We start from the raw sequence: 22,822 nt of genomic DNA on the forward strand, positions 1-22,822 counted from the left end.
AGATGAATTATGTTCTGTCACAGTGACAACAGTTGTTTTTAATCTTGTATTTTTCCAGTGGAGAGTGTTTAAAACATTTTTAAATGAGTATGAATTTTTTTAATTTAACATCGTATGCATTACAACAAGTAGGCAAGCCGGTGAGGTAAGTGAATGAAAATCAAGGATGAAACTTTTTTAACGTGAATTTGAACATCTCAGATTCACCTTAGATCAGTGGTATATAGATAACACTTCGACAACAAGAAACAGTTTGGCCCAACAAGAGGTAGCCGATAGAATTTTAGAAGAATCCAATAGGGTGTGTAATATCAGATCTACCAATATTTGAAATCAATAATGATAACCTTTTCCTAATCTAGCTGACAAACGAAATCGCCGAAATAACAAAGTCAAACAAACTGAATGTTGATCACAGACTCGAGGAGAAAGTGAACCAAATCGAGTTCTTACAGAACGAAGTTGAACTGCTACGTAAACAGGTGGGTATGGAAATAGAAACGCTGAATGTCTACGTGATGCGACTGGAAGACTGCCAACGTGGCTTACAAGAAAACTGCATGGCTGTTTGTATGAAGTGTTTGTACTTGAGGGATCAGAGGTTAGGCATAGACTTGGTATGGTTTTTGGAAAAATCTTTGCAAGAAATATTTGCAATTACTAATGTGATTTCAGTGTCACGATGACGTCCAAAAAGAACTCGAGCAAGAAGCCAATATTATAAGTTGTGCCCAACAACTTATTAGTCGAGCTCATGGACAAGTAACTGAACAAATAAGAGTGCTTCGTTCTTGTATTTATTTCATAGACAGAGACTTGGAAGATAAGTCTAAAGTATTGGAAATAGACAGAGATAATAAAGAACTGAAAGAAACAAGCTTAAATCTGAGCATGTATCATGGCTACACCCGTTTGGATGTAGCGTAAGCAAACTCTAAAGCTCGTTAAAACTCAACTGACCGACCTGATTTTCAGAAACGTAACAGCTGAAGAATGGGAAGAACAATCTATGAAGAACATTGAAACTGCCGCCAAAGAGATAAATGCCGCTATTCAGCTGAGAACTTTTATCAATCTCATACTGAAACAGACAATTCAAGATCTTGTCAGCCAATACAACTTGGTAAACGATGCCTTCAAAAGGAGAATCGAGGAAACCAAGCACATGAAAGACAAGTTGGAGTTGGATCATAGTGAGGTAATTCCCTAAACTGATACCATTTTATATCGAAAAAACTTTGTTGAAACACCGTTCTAGCTCGTTAGACAAGTCAATGAGATGACAAGAAACATCACCAAGCTAGAAATTGCCATCCAGGAGAAAGAAGGTTTTATGGCGTTGTCCCATACTAGATTGGGCAGAAGGGCACATAGACCTGGTTTGGAACTCTGTAGGGACGTAGCAGACACTTCGTTGATAGAAGAAGTTAGAATTTTGAGGAATAACATTTCCAAATTGCAACACATGCTTTGCGAGGTAACTCTAAAACAAGAAATCAGAACAAAAAGACCTACTGGTGGTTTTCACTTCATTGTATGGATAAAATTCCTTTTCAGTCACAAGCTTCCTTGAGGTACCTTCTGAAAAGTCAAATTGAAGTCGAGGAAAAAATTAATATTAAACTGAATACCCTCAAGATAGACGAAGTTAACTGTATGACGTTACGAGAAGGAATGAATTATAAATTTTACTGAAAATGGAGAAATCTACACTTTATGTTTGAATCGTATAATATTATGTTTATTTTTTCAGTGAATTATTTTACGTTTTTGTAGTCTATTGAGTCATATTAAATGAAACCAAAGCATCCTATGATAATTTTATATACGGAGTTATAATAACAATACATTGGCAAATATTTTTCGACACAGCCTTAAAATAGTACGAGTCATTTGAATTTCGATAAATCAAATTGTAACCTAGTTATGGAATGCAATATAATTGATAGAGGATAATGGAGATAAACCTATTCAAAAGATACTGCCCTAACTGCATGAGAAAAAATCTCGGATAATAATAATTCCAGGATATTTATACTTTTTGATTAAAACATCGATATAAAATCTTTAAACATCGTCTGTAGTTTCTGAATATTACAGAAAAACCCAATATTCTCAATGTAATATTCAACAGTGCTAATACGCTAGGAACATTTAAAAATTAATAAATAAAATACGATAATAAATCTTAGGGCTAAATAAAACTCAAACCATCTGCCTAATACTGAAAATAGTTCTTTCATAGACTTTAAGCAGAGTGTGGGGAATTGTCAGACCTGTAACAAAATAATTCATCATTAGATATTGTATTTAGTTTTTGAGAAGTTGCCTAAATATTTTTTCTCTAATTCTTTGAATTTTTATTCAAATTAATGGAATATTTCCATGAATATCGTTTAGTGATTTTTGCCTTGAAAAATGTTGGTTGACAGAACTGTTTTCTGCATCACAAATTTAACCGAAAATAGATAAATCTGTGACATAAGAGTTTAGAGTACCAACATATGACAATAAAATATAACCGTGAAATCTGTGTCAATCTGATATGTTCTCGCAGGATTTTGTTCTACGAAGTGTGGCAGAATGTACGGATTAGCCACAGAATCAAAGAAATAACTATTATATGTATTGTTTGAACAACCACACCTACCTTGAGTGTTTCGTTTCTTTTTCTGGTCTATTTATATCAGAACTAGATTGTTTGGAAGATTTGTGTGGTCTCCGTTGTATCAACAATGATGGTGTCCAACTGAAACCTAAAGAAATAATAATAAAAAAATGATGATAGTCCCTTGAACACTGTAAAGTACTGTGTCCCTATTTTCATATAGATTAATATCGTGTTTTGTCTCGCATTAAGCATCAATTTGAGGTTAACTATGCAAAGAATAAATTAAGTAGAGGATTCACTCACCATTAGAAGACGAGGGTTGGACCAGGCTCTCTACATTTTCACTAAGTGGGGGTGGTGAAAGAGGGTTTGAAGGTAAAGTAAACTGTCCACTATTCGAACTAGCTGGTTTGAATTTACCTTTGTCTACAGAAGAGACCGTCGGTTGGTTACAAGTTTCGATTACTGTTAGGGGATTTACATGATTTGTAGCGGAAGGTGGATAGGGATTGGTATACCATTTTCTCTCCTTCTTTTTATGTTGCTGATCGTGTTCGGGATAAACATGAAGAGATTTCAAAAAGGTTTCTAGTGGTCCCATGGCCGACTCCTAAAAAAAAACATTTGATATGACTAAAACAACAAAGAAGCCACTTCTGGTCTGTTGAATCAAAATAATTATTTATAATACAAGTGCAGAAGGCATTGATATTTTTCCATGAGTTCAAAATTCAAACACTAGCCACGAAATGTCGAGTTTTTCAATGGATGAGCCTTCTATACTAGTATTATACATTATTTTCTCTAATTCACTGAATTTTTATTGAAAATATAATATAAATATTTCCATAAATATCGTTCAGTGATTTTTCCTTCGAAAATTGTTGGTTGGCAGAACTGTTTACTGTATCACAACGTTGACAGATAATAGATAAATCCGTGATAGGTTCACCAACATTTAATAATGACATATAACCATGAAATCTGTGAGAAACTGTGATATTCCCGCACGATTTTATCTACTAGGTATGGCAGAATGAATAGATTTGCCAAAGAATTAGAGAAATTAACGTTCATCTCACCTTAGAACTTTGCGTAAGAGGAACAGTTTCACTCCAAATATTTGCACCATTCCCCGATGATTCTTTAGGAATGACAATGGGTTTGAACCGTTGCTTCAGTTTCTTTCGGATAGACAGATCTGAGACGTTGGTACCCGAGGCTTGCTCTATAACAGTATTAGGTTCAAGTATGAACTTTTTAATTCAACCGTAAACATGTGTACCTTCTGGTTTGGAAGATGAAGATTGTTGTTCCACAAATGCAGAATTCATGTTGGACGATGTGAGATCTATCAGAGAGCTACTAGCTGAAAAATTTCAGTTTTGTACAAAGATTCATAATTTTCTTTTGTTAGGAAGTACCAGTGTCCACCGAATTTGCTGTCGGTCTCAAGCTCCTTGCGGAATCAGAATTTATGTCGACAGTGTCGAATAAATACAGCAGTTTTATTTTGTCCTCGAAACCACACTGAAGTGGAGACGCAGGTGAGGTTGGGGAACTCTGCTGTCGAACCATCCCTTGAGCCATAGAAAACTCTGCATATTCCACATCATTCTCACCTGGAATTCAGGCATAGAGTTTTTCAATTCACGTATCTATCAACTCGATGAAAAAAAAAACATTTTTTTTTTTACGTAAACTGCATTAATCAAATTCAATCAATTTGTTTCATCTTTTCTCCTATAAATTTATGAATTTTGATGGGAAAGTTACAAAAACTGGGACCAAAAATATTCAGTGTGTTAAATCCAATCTTGAATCAAGCAATTTCTTTTTTTTTTGAGCTGTATGGAATCCTATTTGAATCATGTTCAAATTGTATGAATGATGAAAAAATAATTTGATAATTTTAGAACAAAATAATTTATTAGAAAAAAACTTGTATATGCATCACAGAAATATAAATGAGGTAAAAAAAATCTATACATATCACTAGAATCGATTTGAAAGTAACAAAAAAGCTCTCGAAAACAAAATAAATATATAAGGTGCGTTACAAGAATGCAATATATTCAATAATATAGGTACATATTTGATAGAAGTGAAATTTAAAGATATACAAAATAACCATTGTTATATGGACAATTCAGGACTAGCAGAATGTAGGTCTTTCTCGACAGTTTGATTGTCCGGCTCTGGGATTTCGGATGTTTGGAAACAGGATACGGGAGGGGTAAATCTGGAATGGGTACTACCGCCACCTTGAAATGAATAATCGCTTTATTTCTTGCAAAATGAAATTTTCACCATTATTGATTTCATTCATTCTTCTTGGGTCATTCCAAAAATTTTGTACCCTTGAATTTTATTATTGTCGTTTATCGGGTATAAAAAAAGGAGAAAACTTTGGACTTTTCGCATCAAGGCTTGGTTTTAGGATATGAATATTTCTCTGAAAGACTAAAAACTTTTTGCACGACAGAATAACCATTTGTTAGATTTGAATCATAAAAGACAACATGGGTGCTTGGAATTTTTGAGATTAGTTCTTGACAACATATAATCATAAACAATGTAAACTAAGCCTTGAAATTTCCTGTCAGTTACTTGTCATTTGACGGAAATTAACCTAGGTTATGTTTCTTCTTCTATCGATTAAAAATCAAATCACATCTTCTTTAATTCTTCATAAAAGCTTAATAAAGTGTCGACGCTGTTAATTTAGCAAGGAACTTTTCACGAAGATTCTTGACAGAGTCGCATCATGATAACTCACTCCAGATTATTAAGTCTATTAGAGAAAATGTACCTGACATTGTTTCGTCATCGACATCATTTTCATCGTTGGAATTATCATCGCCAACTGTAGTGTTTACTTCTTGGCGATCAAATTCCTCCAGGTTTCCTGCTTCGCTGAGATCCTGGAAAGTTGACACAATTAAAGCATAGAGAAAACTCAAAATTGAAAAGATAGTCGTATTCTTCAACTTGTTTTTCTTTTATATTCTACCATCCAACTTACGCTTTCACTGCTGCTGCATATCAGCGTCAGCGACATGTCCATGTTGAGCAGATTTGGTGAGCTCACCGAAGTTCCCAGTCCCAACAAGTGCCTGTTGTTATCGGGTGAGGAATCATCGTTATGGCAGTTGTTTTCCCGGCTCACGTTCGAAGAGGGCGTCTGTTGTAACTGAAGGCTCGTGGAGGTAGAGGAAGAAGAGGTTCCCAACGGATCACCGGAACAGGCACATTCGTTATTGTCCAATACGTTTCTGGGCATGGCACCTCTGGAAATTATTTGCATTATATATTACGAGCCCACAAATCTTTTCAAACCACAGATCTACCTTGGCCATAGATTTAATTAGTACATAGATCTTTTCAGACCACAGATTTATCTAGCCCATACATCTTTTCAAACCACAGATCTACCTTGGTCATAGATTTAATTAGTACATAGATCTTTTCATACCACAGATCTACCTAGGCCATAGATAATTAGACCACAGATCTAAAATTTTGATTTTAAATTTTAAGACTCACCCGTTTATGGAATTCATGGTTATCACATTTTTGGTAAAGTTCATTATATCATTGGAGAAGGTGAATGATCTCTCTGGGACCTGACTCAAGGATGAAGAGGCTGCAGCAGAACTACTGGCTTCTCCTGAATTGCAAGGAATATTGTAGAGACTTTTCACCATTCCCACGGACAAATCGGCAGTCTGGGTTGACGAACCAAGGGTTGCAGCCACAGCATTTCGGGAGATCTCTGCAGCTAAACGCTGAATAAAAAAGATATAATTTGTAATAAAATGAAATTAAATAAATAAAAAACATTATTTTATAATCAACAAACAAATTTAAATGTGAATGGAAATAATTTCAAACAATTATTACCTCTTTTGACTCATTTATTTGGGAGAGATATTGGTTTTGTACTGTTCTCAATTGATTGATGTACCACTGTTGATCCCGACAACGTTGGTAGAAAGTGGGAGCCCTAACTTGAAATCTGGAAGAGAGAAGAAATGCTAACGTCGATATTCAAGCGCAAACATCGAACAGTTTGCTAACCTCAACACCAATGTATCGAGAGCTACATTGAGGTAACCTTCACTTGCCAACAAGTCCAGCCTAAAGAATCTATTGTAACCCCAACATTCTCCAACTTCAAAGTCTGAAGCAAACTCTCGGACGATATTCTTGGAAACATCACGACTAGCTTGGTGGATCATTTCAACTCTGTATTCATACCTTAACAAAAAATTACCATTAATTTTTGGTTTGGTTTTCAAAAAAATCAATATTATATATATAGAATACACAGAATACACTTTCACTTCTAACCTCAAAAGGGAAATGTCATTAAATTAGCTGTCAACCCTAACAGACCTACCAACCAACTAAAATAAAATACACGAAAAAAAGTTTATGAATTAACTTACTTGGACGTTTCGGGATAACCAGCGCTCAATTCCAAAAATACAGATAGATAATTGCCCCTTACAACTCCATTTCCGTCCGGATATACTTTCAGTCTCCAGCAGAGGCCATTGCAGTGGAGGGGAGTTGAATATACAGGGTCGGCCTTGCGTTGCAGCTGAGAAAAGCCGTGCATAACAAAGGTGCTACTATCGTAGGCTGGTACGATTTCGCTGTGAAAATCTGCAGGTACAGGGGCAGTGACGAAACTAGTCATCGGTTTTTTGCGAATCGAATGGATCATTCTGAAAGAGAAAAAAATTAGACAGAATCCTGCAAACGCAGTGACAAATTAATAAATTACCTGGAAAGTTCACCGCTCTTTGTTATCAGTTCCGATTTTGTACTGGCATGCAGTTGATGTTCGACCTCATGGAGTAAATGTTCCAACTGTTCCGTTTCTTGGGTCAGCGAGTCTTTCTGACCCATCAAGGTGAGCAATTTAGTCTTGAGCTGAGAATCCAACCTAGCTATCATCAGTTCCACGGCATTTCTGATCTCTCTCACCCTCTCGTCTTTGGCTGATCTGACCTTGAATGGAATAAAAATGTTTCATATGTTAAGAAACCTATTTTTTTCATTATATCTGCTTCGATATAATATGGAATTAAGTGATTCATTTTTTCTCACTATGTTTAGTAAACTTAACTTCTCAATATTAATATGCTAGCTGTAATATTTCAAGCCTTACCGATTCCACATTCCTTTCAACCTCTTGGACAATACTAATCAGCTCCATAAGCCTCCTCCGGAGCTGAGCTACTTCATCTTTAATCTGTGTGACATGCTGCTCGTAAACTTCATCCAGTGGTTTGAAAGTATGACCTGAGTGAGTGCCTCCCCAAAGGGCACATTGATGGCAGATGCAACAACGGCAAGTCCAGCAATAGACAGAGAGCTTTTCTAAATGTGTTGGACACCTAACAATAAAAAAAAATCAATATATCTATATGTTTGAAATTCAATGACAATTACTTGTCTCTATCGTTTTCATCACCCCTGCTGCTGTTTAGACTAACAGCTTGAAGGGTATCCAGTTGTTGAGTGACTTCTTCAACCCAACGACAATTTACCAGTTCATGTAAGTGAAGTGATGCCCTACAATGGGGACACTGTGACCTCTGCTCTGTCAACCATCGTCTGATGCATGTGTAGCAGCACAATTTAGAACAATGAGGGCATAAATGGGCGTCCCTTAGTTTTTCCATACAGATGAAGCAACGAAAGACTTCCGCCAAAGTCTTGAATGAAAAAAATATTATACATGTCATTTTAACTTTTGAAAGTTGAACATAGTATAAAATCAATTTTAATTAACAATCGCTTTTTACAAGGCTGGTATAATTTTACACAAAAATAGAATATTTATATATACCCCACAGAAATGTCAAAAAAAAATTCAAATTGTTTCACCTTCATTCTTATAAGAAACTTGAGTATTTAAAGATGATATATATTGAAAAGGATTCGTAAATAAGGCTTACCGACTCCGATATTGAACTATAACAATCCATAGTGAAAATTTAGATTTTTCACCCAACAAATTACAAAAAACTATCAATTTTGACATACATTGTTTACTGTTATTGTTTCACTACCTAGGAAACAAATGAACTTGTTCATATCAATTTAACTTACCTCCACACTATGATCATCATTCTTGCTCCCCTGTTTAGCTCTTGCTGCCATTGCAAGGCCTTTTTCAATAAATTGAAGCAAAACTATGTTTATGTTGACATTTAACACTAATTTGAATTCCCAACAAAGAGTCTTTTCGTGACGAATGAGGATGTTGATGTTACTCCAACAACAGGGGGAAGGCAGCCAGCAATGCACGAATGGTTGTCAAAAAAATCAAAATAGTAATATTACCAACAGAAGGAAATAATAATTTTTTTTAGCTTGAAAAAATCTGTATGAAAATCATTCAATTACACGTAGCAACAATGTAAGAAATGTAACTTGTCATGTAAATATTCTTATAAGAATTTGATAAAACTTTTATTCAAACAAATTTACTCCCGAGCAGAGAAAACAAGTATGCCAAAATGTTTAGCATTCTATGGTGCTCATGTTAGGAAACAGGAAATAAATGGATGATAAAAAGGGCGGAAATATTTGAATATGAAAGCTAAACACAATGTATGAATTTTTTGGTCATGTTTATTATTAATGATTATGTTTAGCCATAATAATAACAAATAAACTATATTGTTTATTATCAAAAAGATTTCAATAATAAATATGAAACATTCAACATAAAAAAGATTACTATGCCAATTTGGCCAACCACTTTTCTAATTCATCAATATTATTTTTTCCATTTTTGGAATGATGTGCAATGGATCCAGCAAATTCCACATTTAGAACGAAATTCTGAAAACTAAAGTCTGTATCATCTCCCAATGACAGTTTCTTTGAATTGGGATCTAAGTTTTCCACTTGTAAAGATTTTGTATTTTGAAGGGTATTCCTAGAAAATAATCAATTGCTCAAAAAATTTAACTTTGCAACATTTTATCAACACTCACAATTCTTTTTCAAGCATTGCTCTTATAGCCTTACTCTCTTTAGCTAAGGTATGATCTTGCTTGTTGCATAAAATAAGAACATTAACTTTATTCTTCCTTAATACATCGTCACACAAAATATTGAAGATGTACTCAGCAGCATCTTTCAAGTCATCTTGAATTGTTAGAGAATCAACCACAAAAACAATCCCCTTAGTAGAAGCTTTGTGTTCATCTATATATTTATACCTGAGCCTTTCATGTCCAGGAATATCTACGATGAGCAAGGATGTCTGAGAAGGAAATATATTTATATTAAGGCAATATATTTAACATATGGTGAAATTCTGGAAATTTTTACATACTTTATTAGAAGCATATTCTCCTATATTAGCTTTTATTGAAGTGAAACTTTGAATATCTTTTTGATGAATCAGCTGGGAGAATATTACAGTTTTACCACTGTCACATATTCCCGTTAATAATATACTTCTTCTAGTAGTTTTACTGCGCTTATAGATCAGATAAAATACTGAAAAAAATGGGTTTTCTGAATCAACCTTAACCAAATACTTTCATTCAACCAACCTATCGTAATAAGCACAATTAATACAGCAATAAAAATTGGCTGATTGTCGTCCATGGTATATTATTTAGTAATAATTCGCGTAATGTTTCGAATATTAATTGGACTGAAATCACTCCTTCCTTACCTTAATTCTCATCAATTTAGGTTAAACTATAGAGTAAAATGACATTCACTAAACAAGGTTCGGCAAGGTGTGTTTTCAAATATTTTTATATTCTGAGGCTGTTTTGACCTTAGAATATATAGATGTACAGTCCATTCAGGAATTATTGACATCCCGGGTGGCTTTGGAAAATCGAAATTAAGTTGGTACTGGCTCATTCAGTAACATTTTGAATTGCAGATTTCGGGTTGGCATTGGAAATGTCATTGACAGGAGGTTAGATTTCAGTTTGTTTGTGTTATTGGTTTTGATCGAAGAAATTTTGAAAATGTATCAATTTCAAACACACATTGATTAGTTTATTTGAGTATTTCTCACAGTACTGTTTGAAAAAAGAAGAAGGCAAGTCCTTACAACCTGGATTATTAGTGGAAGAAAACCTGTGCAATACGATTTCACCTTCAAAGAATCATTGAATGATTTGATTGTTACCAAAAGCCGAGCCAAAAGCAACCAATATATCGGCCTGGATGAAATTTGACCAAAAAGCATCTGGATTTTAATCAATCAAAGACAACATTACATAAACTTAATTGGTTACAAGTTCAAAACAGTTAATAAAAAGAAAATTCTTACCCACTTGAAGATAATTATTATTATCTTCAAGTGGGTAAGAATTTTCTTTTTATTAACTGTTTTCTGCATTCTATTGAATGCAATAAAATTTTCTTTTTATTAACTGTTTTCTGCATTCTATTGAATGCAATAAAATTTTAAAATTCACAAATTAAAAATAATTTCATGCAAAAATGCTTTTAGTGAGTGAGTTAAAGCTGTTATGGGCAAAATAATTTATGTAATTCAATAGAAACTAGTATAAAAGCATTTCAATAAAAAACAGAAAACTCGAGTACAAATAGTACCTATATTTTTCATACAAGTTTAATCAATCATTCATGTCATGAACAGTTTCAATAAATAGTGACTTTAGAAAGTAATTTACACATCGGCTGATAAATTGGTTGCAATTTTGAAAGTTACAGTACAACTATGATGTCAAAATTTTTCTTATACTAAATGGATTCTTTGAATTTTATTTCTGTCTTATTAAGATATGGCTCTTCCATTCACTAAGCTACACTATTTAAATTTATCAACCAGTTTTTTCTGTTTTCTTCACCAGTTTAGACACCACAGTTAAAATGATCCATAAGAGTTATTTGACAAGAATTTTGCAAGCAGGTTGGTATCCAGTGTCCATCAGTAATGCAACAATTTTTGAAGAGCCTTTGGTGAAAAGGAATATGCATATTTTAAAGATCTTCAATGGGATCTTTCATGGGCGACTCTTAAAAATGAATAGATATCTCTTCATTGGATTTCCTTGAAATGAGATAGCATTTTACTATATTTTTAAGTTATATAATATGAATTTCAATTTATGAAATCATGACTGTAAGCGTCCCTTCGTAATTTCGAAAATTCAGGATCTCTCGGATACAAAAATGATGAAAATAATTTAAACTGATTATTTCTATGATGAACCATAGCAATTTTTAGTGATATTTTTGTAACCAGAAATAAAGCCGCGACTAGACGTTCATGGCCTACTTCGATGTCAATAATTCCTGAATGGACTGTAGATAGATTATTAATGTTCTAAGGCATACACTATGTTTTTAGACTTCTTAAGATAGACAGCTCTGACGTTTGTTTTTTTATATTCTATGTTCTATGATAATTTGTAAACAAACTTTTTTTGACAGCTGTGTCGGGCTTCCATTAAGAAGGCTTGAATTATTCTTTAGATCATTTTAAAATGCTCAATTTTCAGATATCTCTATCCAATTAGATCCTTTCCTTCCGAATTTAAGGAAAGGAAATTACTTTCTGCTTAGTCGATGTACTAAAAATAGAATTGCAATTTCCTTTTGAAAATCGATTATTCCAGAAAGGGCAGGCTAAGGATTTCAGAATAATCAATCGATATTTGGGAAAATTATTGACTTTGATTCGTGAAAAAAAAACCTTCAAATGGCTCCTCTAAAATTCTGCACATCAGATAAGAAGAAACAATTTCTTACCAGGGATGTTGAAGATGTTGATGATATTGAGTTCTTTCAGCAGACATATATATGTAAAATACTTGATAATTTAAATGCTATGCGAACTAATGGAAAATGTTGTGATCTGGAGATCATTGCAGGCAATAAGTCCTTCAAGGTATATTTTTTTTAGTAAGGCAGTAAAATTTAGTCCTCTTGGAGTTATGATCGGAAGTGTTAATTTTAATTAATATTTAAGGTGCACAGAGCAATTTTAGCAGCAAGTAGCCCTTATTTTCAAGCTATGTTCACTGGAGAGTTAGCAGAAAAAAACAAGGATAGTATTGAATTGCATGGTGTTCCCGCAGACATTTTTGAAATTCTGCTCGAGTTCATTTATTCTGGTTTAGTTTACATAAATCAAAACAATGTTCAAGAATTATTTTCTGCTGGAGATATGTTTGGACTCACTGATATCGTTGAGAGCTGTACAAAGTTTTTAGTTAGGGAATTGCAACCACAAAATGCTGTAGGATTTTACAGGTACTTTTATGTTTTATTTAAATAATGGTCATTATTCCCTTCGACTTTGGTATGTGGACAATTTCTGTTTGGAATATTTTCATGGATTTTTTATATTTATTATCAATCAGACGTTTTTTCTGTAATTTATTATCAAATTTTAGGTTTGCTGATGGTCTGAATGCTAAAGATCTAAAATCTGAAGCTGAAAAGTATATTCAACTGAATTTTGTAAGAGTTAGCAAGGAGGATGAAATACTACAGCTGAATGAAGATGTTTTAATGAAATTTATATCAAGTGAATACCTCAGAATAGATTCAGAACAGCAAGTACTAGAATTTAGTTTGCGATGGATCAATCATGATGTTTCAAACCGAAGGAATTTCATTTTTGAAATATTAAGTCATATAAGGTTATCTCTCATTCCTCTTGGTAAGTTTGCTTAGCTCTCATTATTTAAGTTCAGCATAATGTTATTATTATGCTTACACCTCTCTAACATTTCAGAAAATGTTTACAAACTTCCAATAATTTTTTCCAGAAATACTAAACACCATGATTTCTGATACTTCCGATAGTCACGTGAAGCTAGGCTTACAAACATACTATAATGATATTGTAGAAAAAAAGTACCGTTTAGTTTCGATGAATTCAGAACCTAGAGAGTGGGCTCATAGATACATTTATGTACTTGGAGGCTCCAAAAGAGAGATGAACAGTTTTTACGAAGCTGGACTATTGGTGGACTATTTAGGACTAGAAAAATTCGATATTTCAGCTGAGTAAGTATTGGGAAAAAAATAGATCCTAAGATCTGCTTTACCTGATGAATCATATAAATTTCCTCTTTTTTTTTGTGGTTACGAGCTCAAAAATTGTTTTTTAGAAAGTGGATTAGAGTGCCGGAAATGTCCATTGATCGTCTAATGCCCGGAGTAGCCACCCTTAACGGCCAAATTTACATTGTGGGAGGGGAAGCTTGTTCATACAGTTTATCGAGTTGCTTGACCTTCAATCCCTTGACAAGCCAGTGGAACCATGTTGCCAATATGCATACTCCAAGGTTGGGTCCGATCTCAGGTGAACAATCTCAAATTTTGCTTAAATCTTTTATATTTACAGATGCGACTTTGGACTTTGTGCCTTGAACGGGTATCTTTATGCGGTGGGAGGATGGGTGAATGACAAAGAACCCAACCTGTGCGATACAATGGAGCGTTACGATCCAAAAGCCGATCAGTGGACACAAATAGGAAAACTGTCAGAACCTCTGTTTAGTATGGGCATGGTAGCACACGAAGGTAAGACTCTCTTCAATGTCAGCTGAAAAAATCCTAAATGACTAAAGAAAGGCTCCGTTGTTAATCATTTATTTATTGTACAAATTCTCTAATTATGTGTCTAATCCGTTCATACATATTTTCCAATTTTATTCTTTTTATTATTCAAGATCTTTTGTACCTGGTGGGTGGATGTTCCTCAACAAAAGTGATATTGAAAGCTTTCAAGAGTTACAATCCTAGAACGGGGGAATGGAAGGAACTGCCCGAGATGAAGACACCAAGATGGCAAATGGGAGTAGCCGTTTTGGGAGATTATGTGTACGTGGTTGGAGGTTGTTGCAAGGAGGATTTCCTCGATTCAGTGGAAAGATATGACATTAAAGAGGTAAGTTTTAATATTGTTTTTAAAAAAGTGCTATCATTATATATTAATTTTCCAGAACAAATGGAGTTTCATTCCTCCTATGAAAACTGCAAGAAGTGGGGCTGCCGTTGTGGCATTGAACGGTCTTTTGTACGTGATAGGAGGCACTAGAACTCATTCTCGAAACTTTTATAGGATGCAGTGCACGATATCTTCAGTTGATTGTTACAACCCCGTCACTAATTCATGGTCTGATTGCCCCCCACTATCGGAATCCAGAGCCGAATGTCGAGCCGCTGTGATATAACAAATTTTTTATTCAGTGAACCTTGTCTAATCCTGTTTTTGTACAATCTAACAGCCAAGTGCCAATCAGACATTTCAACTAAAATAACCAGTGGTTGGTTCATTCGAACTAACAAAAATCTGTCTTTGTTCATCTAACCAAGTATTTCCTTCTTTTTTTTTTTTATTTCGAATACTTAACAAATGGTACAAACATGAACTCTTCTGATAGAGAAAATTCATCTATATCAAATATGCATGTGTTCATAAGTGTTGTTCTTAACTAGATGCTAATGTTTGTTTTTAATTTTTTTTATCTAACATAATGTTATAGATAAACTTCTCAAAGTATATATTTATTCAACCTTAGGAACCAAAATTAAAGATTCTTACTGACGACATTGAATAACTAGATGTAGTTTAACGACTGTTATTAATTATCGACATTTCTCCAGTTTAGAGAATTTTTCAAATATATTTTCATAAACTGGGAGTTGAAATTATCAACTCAATTTTCTCTATTGGCGGAGAAAATGTATTATAATAATTAACATAGATGTTGTTTGTGTATTCTGGAAAATATCTGAAAGTTGTAGAGTCAAAAAACAAACAAATAAATTTTTGTTAATTTTATGGCATTTACCCAAATTTCATTTATAATTTCACCTACATCAGATAATTCGAATACATTTTAAAATTTTTGGTCGATGGTTATCTACACTGATTAGAAATAGTCAAAGAAGGTATCAGTCAGAATCTACTTCGCTGCCTTCGAAGATATCCTCCTTTGTGTCGGCATGGGCTTCTTGATATTGCTGATATTCTGCAATAAGATCGTTCAGGTTTCCCAGGGCTTCCGAGAATTCCATTTCCTCCATTCCTTCTCCGGTATACCAGTGCAAAAAGGCTTTCTTGCGGAACATCACTATAAACTGTTCCCCAACTCTTCGGAAGAGTTCTTGAATTGCGGTCGAGTTACCTTGAAAAAAAAAAAACAATTTTTATTTCAAACTTTTTTGTCGAACTTGCAAAAAGGCTATCAAGAATAACACCTGTGGGCTTGGAATAGTTATTTATAATACAAGTGCAGAAGGCATTGATATTCTTCCACGAGTTCAAAATTCAAAAACGAGCCACGAAGTGGCGAGTTTTGGAATGAACGAGTGGTAGAATGAGCCTTCTGTACGAGTATTATACATTATTTTCTCTAATTCATTGCATTTTCATTGAAATTAATGAAATATTTCCATAAATATAATTTAGTGATTTTTGCATTGAAAAATGTTGGTTGGCAGAACTGATTTCTTTAAGGCTATTTGATGAATTGACAGATAAAGCCGTAGCGGAAAGTTCGGAGTGCCAACATAGAATAATAAAATATAACCATGAAAACTGTGCGTTTCTGATATATTCTCGCACGATTTTGTTCTACAAGATGTGGAAGAATGAACGGATAACCACAGAATTAGAGAAAAGAATATCTAATTTAGGTTAGAGTAATTTAGTTTTTCAATTTATTAGCTGTTTATAGCCAATTGTACAGTTTCAGATAAGTTATTCTTTTTTTAATTAGTTTTGATATTTGTTGGAATTATATTTCTAGAGGAAAAAGTCAAAAATATATATTAGATATTGGAGGTTTAGCCACAATGATGTAAGGATTTTGATATTTAGAAAAGATTTGTGGAGGAAGAGCTGGGCTCATTGTAGGTCTGCTACAAAGTACATACTGCCGGTGTAAGCATCTTCTGTACCTATCCCATGATCCTCTCCAAATTATACAAGCCTCAAAAAGCACCCATCAAGACCCGATGAACGTTGCAGATAAGGCACCAATTACTCGGGAATTGTTAAGCAGGATATAGAAGAAGTTATCGAAGAGGTCGCCATTTTGAAACGTTCTTGCCAATCAGAGGTACAGGGTTTTCAAATAAGAGGTTTCATTTAGAGTGGTCCGCTATCTGAGCAGCTGTCATCTTGACATTTGACTTAGCTATTACTAAAAATGGATCGATACACAGTTGAACAAGGCATTGAAATGATTAAGTTGGCAAGACTTGAACGCTATCACAATGAAACCTCTTATTGAAAAATCCATTGTAAGTGTCCAACTCACCGATAAAGGTGGCCGACATCTTCAATCCTCTGGGAGGGATGTCGCAAATGGCCGTCTTCAGATTGTTCGGGATCCACTCGACGAAGTAGCCGCTGTTCTTGTCGTGTACGTTGAACATCTGCTCGTCCACCTCCTTCGTGGACATCCTGCCCCTGAAGATGGACGCCACCGTCAGGTATCGCCCGCGCCTGAGGTCGCACGCGCACATCACATTCTTGACGTCGAACAGTTGGCTGACCAGCTCGGGCACCGAGAGGGCCCTGTAGGGAAAGTTGCCCCTGGAGTAGAGGGGCGCGAATCCCGGTATGAAGAAGTGCAACCTGGGAAAGGGCACCATGTTCACCATGATCTTTCTGAGGTCGGCGTTCAGCTGGCCCGGAAACCGGATGCAAGTAGTGATGCCGGACAACGTGGCGCACACCAGGTGGTTGAGGTCGCCGAGAGATGGTGCCGCCAGTCTGAGCGTCCTGTAGCAGATGTCGTGCAGGGCCTCGTTGTCTATGAGGTAGGTCTCGTCCGTGTTCTCCACCAGGTGGCTGAGGGCCATCACGCAGTTGTAGGGCTCGACGACGGTGTCGGAGGTCCGAGGACTCGGGAACACCGAGTAGGTGCACAGGATTCTGTCCGGGTACTCTTCCCTCATCTTGTCCAGCAGCAAACTACCTGTCGAAAAGGTTGTGTAGGATGAGAAGGCGTTTTTTTATCGCATCACTTGGAAGAAAACAAGACTAGAGTCCTTAGAAAGTTGTTTGACGAACATAAAGGGTTTTTCACCCCTTTGGCGAGTCATTCTCGAACCAAGTTATGAGGAGCGCCATCTCCCAGGGGTTAGACGTTTTGTCCCGAGATCGCTGGTGGACTCTTCAGTTAGGCTATCCAGCGATCTCTGCTTAAGACACCCACTCACATCAAAGTGGAGAGGTGTAACGCCATGCCCCCTTTAAATCTGCCGGGACCAAAGTATGCGTGGCACGAAAACCATAGTGCCATCTGTGAGCAGACAGAGTCACTTCACCCTCTACCAAATGTTGATTTTGAGACAACTTTTAGAATGTCGAAATACAAGTGACTATAGGCCATCCGGGACAGAAGGTAGTGGAACAGTCCTTTGAATAAACTTACCCAGACCAGCGCCAGTGCCACCTCCCAGAGCGTGGATGATCTGAAAGCCTTGCAGGCAGTCGCAACCTTCGGCCTCCTTGCGGGTCAGGTCCAGCACAGCATCCGCTATCTCCGCCCCTTCCGTATACCTGCCCTTGGCCCAATTGTTGCCAGCGCCTGCCTGTCCGTACACGAAACTGTCCGGTTTGAACAGTTGCCCGAACGGTCCGGACCTGGCCGAGTTCATGGAGGCCGGGTCCAGGTCCACCAGTACGGCCCTGGGCACGAACCTGCCTCCTGTAGCCTCGTCGAAGTAGACGTTGATCCTTTCGAGCTGGAGGTCGGAATCGCCATGGAAACGGCCTGTGGGATCTATCCCGTGCTCATCTGATATCACCTCCCAAAACTGAAACAATTTTGGTTTATTATTGGAAATAATCGATAAATAATTATAAAATAAATAAAATCGGTTAGTGAAAAAAGAAAATAATTTTTCTGGAAACTAATAACACGTTATAATGATTTTCAAAACATCTTATTTACGTTACTGAATACAATATTTCTTTAGCGAAGTCTTGAAATTTATAATCGTGGAGATTTTATGAATTTTTGTAATTTTCATTCAGATTTCGGAACTAATGGATCCGGGTTCGACTCACGCTGTCGGATAGCCATCAAAAATTTTCAATATGCAATTCTAAATTGTTTTCATCACGTGTCAAGATATTGTGGGTTAAAAAGAAAATAATGAAAAACAGTGTAAAATTTGCATTCTTCTTAACAACTTTGTGGCAGTGCCCCTCATTTAATTTTTTTTACTGAATTTTTCGAAAAAAAAACCTTATTCCTCATTTGGTACAACATCAACGAGTATTGTGAATGCTTTTTTGACCTACACTTTTATTCTTATTTGAAAATATTCCGATATTTATCAAAGGATATCACAAGAACAGGTTGAATATGAATTAAATGACTAAATAAATCTTTCAGTGTTTCTTCAAGATATTACCTTGACTTTTTCAGAGAAAAAAAGGTAATAGGGGTATTTTCTGAATGATAAAATCGAAAAACGTACTTTGCAACCAATAGAATTTCCTGCTTGTCCTAGCTGCAAATGAACAAGTTCCCGCATAGTATTCACTCTCTTTACGATGAATTTCAATGATATTTAATAATGAAAGTTTTCTCATGATTTTGACAGATATGACAACAATGAGAGCCATCGAAAAAGTTTGATTAAATAAACATAAAATTGCATTGCATTAGAAAGAGTACATAGAAAAATAAATATATGGAATATTCTGGTATTGGGCCATGAAGAAAATAATCTAGGATGCTTTCATCATGTTCATATAGCACCAAAATAAGTCTTTGTTGATTATTCTTCACACATAACAGACGTTGATATTCGTTAAATGGACGAGCTCTACCTACACTCTATTTACCGAACGTGCTTTCGAATATTTTTTTCAGATAATGATATCCAACATCCTGTCAAGTGTTTTCCTTCCATAAACGAAATGCGGGACAAAATATTATTAGAAGAAAATAAATGTGTCCTGGTTTGATTGATTAAAAAGGGGGTTGTGAACCGAATTCATTCGATTCAGAAACTGAAGGTTTGAAACGATTATTTCGACAATTTTTCGGGATAACGTATTATTTTGAGAAAATATAGGGACACGCAGGTTGATTTTGACTGAGATTTTTCCATCCGGCTTCTTTCTGAAGAAATTAAGGACCTCTCGATGGAACATGGTATTAGATTAAAAAAAATTATCTGAACTTCCCCAAATATTTTTTTTAAAACTAATTCTGGAACACCCTGTATATCAAAAAAAAAATTGACAAAACGATCAAATATATTATTTTTTAACGTTTTATCCAATCTCGAAACAGTAATGATATTAGACGATACAATAAAATACTTAACAAACTATTCAAAAGATAAGAACAAAAAGATTGACCAGAAGCGAAGAATCAATACATTGATTGACGTACAGCTGCGTTGTAACTAAGTACGTTATTAGCAAACGTCAAGAGCTAGTTTTATCGCGTATGTGTGTGTGGGCGTAGGGTGCACACCCCCCAAACAGATTCTAACCCGATATAAGTCAATAAGAACATCACTCAACCCCTTTAAAAGATGTTTCGATTCTTTCGACGCATTTTCTAGACCATAAATATAAGCCCATTGAGATCTATTGACTGTGTGATTACCAGAATGGATGTTTTCACAGCTTGTCCTTATTGGTTTTGTAAAGGCCGATTAGCCCAAGGTAGGGCAGGTGTAGATTATTAGCGATGGTTCGAGTACCTACCGACGGAAGCCACTGGCTCGGACTTGTTAATTTCGCTTGCTTTATGTCCTTTTTATTTGTTTCCAACATCTCGAAGCAAATACGTCCATTCGCAGAAATGCTATACTGGTTTTTATCAACATGAGAATGATTGAAAACCAGTACCTATGTACTTTGTAAAATTAGTGTCTAACATCCTCAATTTTATAGAGAACATTACTAAAGTGTTTTTCAATTCCTCGTCGATCTTGGGAATTAAGCATTTCACAAACGACATTGCATAAAGACTTAGGTCTTTTATAATTCAGTTAACACAAGAACTCAAGCCGGTCGATCACCAGCAACGTCCTTTCTACTCTGATTGGGCCTTTGAAATGCACCAAAATGATTCTTATTTCCATCGAGAAATTATTTTCAGTGGTGAGGCTCATTTTGATCTCGGAGGCTACTTTAATAAGCAGAATTGTCACATAAGGGAGTTATGGAGAACATACAGCCGCAAATTTGCGAATTGGTAATGGAAAATTTCATGAAAAGGATATGGTGCTGCAACCTAGCATTGACAGCCATTTTGCTAACCGTTTACCATCTTTAATAGCATAACTTCCACTTCAAAATGGAATAAACATTCATTGGTTTCTCTTAAAATATACCCGTTTTTTTTAAATCAAAATGAAACCTTATTTTTATCGGAAACCCCTTCACCAGTAAATACAAGAATTTCTTGATATTTCATTCATATTTCAAAACTACGGATCTCGAATTCCCACTGTTTTATCCTATTGTTTCAGTGTAGGTATGTGTGATTTTAAGCAGGTGCAAACCTGTCGGATAAATCTTCAGTTTTCATTTAGAATAATAAGCCGTCGATTTAGTCCGTCAAAAAAAGAAAATACTTAAAGACCCCACATTATCACTTGGAGTGATGCATATTCCCCTTGAAGTGGCATGTTTGGCGCTATTATTTCCGTAATGGCCGGTTTTGAGTCTGGACGGCATATAATTTCATGATTTTCCTTCGTTTATTCGTCGAACTGAACAGAAGTAAATTATCTGTTTCGCTCTCGGTTTAAGCACATACTGAATTTTCATCATATTATAAGCTCTTAGTTTTCGAAAACTTGATTATATTGAGTCTTCAACCCAATATCCTCAAAAGTGGCATAACGATCATTTTGAAAATATTCTATTTTGTTGATTTTTTGAATATACTTTTCAGAAATTATTCTTCAACACGAAATACAATGGTTTGAATTTTTTATATAGAAATTATATTGCAAAAACATTACGAACCATTCACTATGGTTTGTTATTTCCTTTTTTTATCACACATTATCTCAACTGATTTAGTAAAATTATATTATGTACCTATGTCAATATAAAAAACACATCATAAATATCTAGCGACACTAGTGACAGGATTTGGACTCTTTCGCCTTGAAAATTCACTGATCGTGTTCTCGAAGTAGAATCATTAATTTCAAGTAAATATAGATCTTATAGTTTCCGAGAAAGCTCTGCGCATGAAGGACGATCGGAATTTTTTCTAATTCATTTTTTTTTAAGATTAACAGTGAAAATTTCAGGTGAGGTACTGAAAAAAACGTTTCTATGGACAATTTCAGAACCTTATTTTCGGAAGTAATTAATCAAAACTATGCTATGAAATTCATAATACATGGTGTACCTAAATTGAAGGTAGGTGTAAGAAGAAAAATGAGAGATTCATTGTATAATTTCAAGGAAAAAAGTCTAAACATGGGCCCGCATATGATTAGTTTTCGGAATACATGCAGGGTGTGTCTTGCAGACCTACTTTTTGTGATGATTATACTAGTTCCTCGAATATTTTTAAATCTTAGCTGCAGATTGGGTGAATAAGTACAAAACTTATAATCAATTTTTTCATCACAGCTTACTAACTAGATCTTTATAATAATTTGTATTTTCCTGATGATTACTAGAGAATTGTTTGAATTTTTTTTTCTCGAAATGGGTAGCAGATACGACAAAACTACAAGAAAACAAAAAGTATATAGTACCTATTGAACCAGTTTTTTTTAAATTTTTCTGTACTACCAGCGGTCCACCAAAAAACAGTTCTGGGGGAAAGAAACGGGCACTATTCCAGAAAAAATACCACCCTGTAGAAAACTTTAAATTCAAATATCTATGCCAAATTTAAGTTTAATATCTCGTGAAGGGAAGGTGATATCAGAAAAAAGCTTGGAAAATAATCAAACACCCTGTATCTCGAGAAGAAAGGGTTTGCGGACTCATGTTTATAGAGCTTTTCTTTCTTAAATTGACCCGAGGAATCTGCCATTTTCGTTTGTATGTCTAATGTAGGAATACCCTGTATAACAACAGAGTATTATACTATTTTTTTTTTCGTATTTTTTGATATATTGAATAATGGTTGTATTCATGATCTACAAATAAATAATAAATAAATTAGAGTGAGTAATTTTCGTAATTTGTTTTTGACGTTTGATGAAAATTTC

General features: G+C 35.0%; 5 protein-coding genes across 7 annotated transcripts in view; 2 read left to right on the plus strand and 3 right to left on the minus strand.

The window, feature by feature from the left end:
- Positions 1–7: 7 nt before the first annotated feature.
- LOC123680714 (tektin-1-like) lies at positions 8–1,808 on the plus strand. The gene is made up of 7 exons (XM_045618751.1): positions 8–145; positions 202–301; positions 363–617; positions 676–923; positions 976–1,198; positions 1,259–1,477; positions 1,558–1,808. Exons 1-7 carry the CDS (start codon positions 84–86, stop codon positions 1,693–1,695), a joined length of 1,245 nt encoding a protein of 414 aa, XP_045474707.1. The 5' UTR covers positions 8–83; the 3' UTR covers positions 1,696–1,808.
- LOC123680709 lies at positions 1,809–8,929 on the minus strand. 2 transcript variants are annotated; one of them, XM_045618746.1, is made up of 16 exons: positions 8,738–8,929; positions 8,075–8,340; positions 7,791–8,019; positions 7,404–7,630; positions 7,063–7,344; positions 6,692–6,871; positions 6,515–6,629; positions 6,158–6,399; positions 5,637–5,901; positions 5,424–5,535; positions 4,036–4,233; positions 3,897–3,980; positions 3,694–3,839; positions 2,915–3,221; positions 2,651–2,756; positions 1,809–2,276 (listed from the first exon to the last, which is right to left on the minus strand). In XM_045618746.1, exons 1-16 carry the CDS (start codon positions 8,786–8,788, stop codon positions 2,249–2,251), a joined length of 2,838 nt encoding a protein of 945 aa, XP_045474702.1. In that variant the 5' UTR covers positions 8,789–8,929; the 3' UTR covers positions 1,809–2,248. The 2 variants fall into 2 exon arrangements, with proteins under 2 accessions (XP_045474702.1, XP_045474703.1); XM_045618747.1 differs by lacking the exon at positions 8,738–8,929 and adding an exon at positions 8,584–8,727.
- A 315-nt stretch (positions 8,930–9,244) lies between these two features.
- LOC123680717 (signal recognition particle receptor subunit beta) lies at positions 9,245–10,391 on the minus strand. Its single transcript, XM_045618755.1, has 4 exons — positions 10,198–10,391; positions 9,975–10,141; positions 9,631–9,902; positions 9,245–9,572 (listed from the first exon to the last, which is right to left on the minus strand). Exons 1-4 carry the CDS (start codon positions 10,250–10,252, stop codon positions 9,371–9,373), a joined length of 696 nt encoding a protein of 231 aa, XP_045474711.1. The 5' UTR covers positions 10,253–10,391; the 3' UTR covers positions 9,245–9,370.
- Positions 10,392–12,043: 1,652 nt separating this feature from the next.
- Positions 12,044–15,439, plus strand: LOC123680710 (actin-binding protein IPP). The gene is made up of 8 exons (XM_045618748.1): positions 12,044–12,524; positions 12,606–12,889; positions 13,033–13,301; positions 13,411–13,651; positions 13,756–13,932; positions 13,992–14,170; positions 14,320–14,537; positions 14,593–15,439. Exons 1-8 carry the CDS (start codon positions 12,336–12,338, stop codon positions 14,821–14,823), a joined length of 1,788 nt encoding a protein of 595 aa, XP_045474704.1. The 5' UTR covers positions 12,044–12,335; the 3' UTR covers positions 14,824–15,439.
- Positions 15,416–22,822, minus strand: part of LOC123680711 (tubulin beta chain-like) — a 44,804-nt gene continuing 37,397 nt past the window's right edge. The window contains exons 1-4 of one of the 2 annotated variants that reach the window (XM_045618749.1): positions 19,094–19,249; positions 18,040–18,424; positions 16,918–17,580; positions 15,416–15,780 (exon numbers count right to left, since the gene is read on the minus strand). In XM_045618749.1, coding sequence (XP_045474705.1) covers positions 15,548–15,780; positions 16,918–17,580; positions 18,040–18,424; positions 19,094–19,150 — 1,338 coding nt within the window. In that variant the 5' untranslated portion in view covers positions 19,151–19,249 and the 3' untranslated portion in view covers positions 15,416–15,547. Of the gene's footprint in view, positions 15,781–16,917; positions 17,581–18,039; positions 18,425–19,093; positions 19,250–22,822 lie in introns of those variants that run through there. The other variant, XM_045618750.1, reaches the window with a different exon arrangement.

This window comes from Harmonia axyridis, chromosome 5 (genome assembly GCF_914767665.1).
Source record: "Harmonia axyridis chromosome 5, icHarAxyr1.1, whole genome shotgun sequence".
NCBI lineage: Eukaryota > Metazoa > Arthropoda > Insecta > Coleoptera > Coccinellidae > Harmonia > Harmonia axyridis.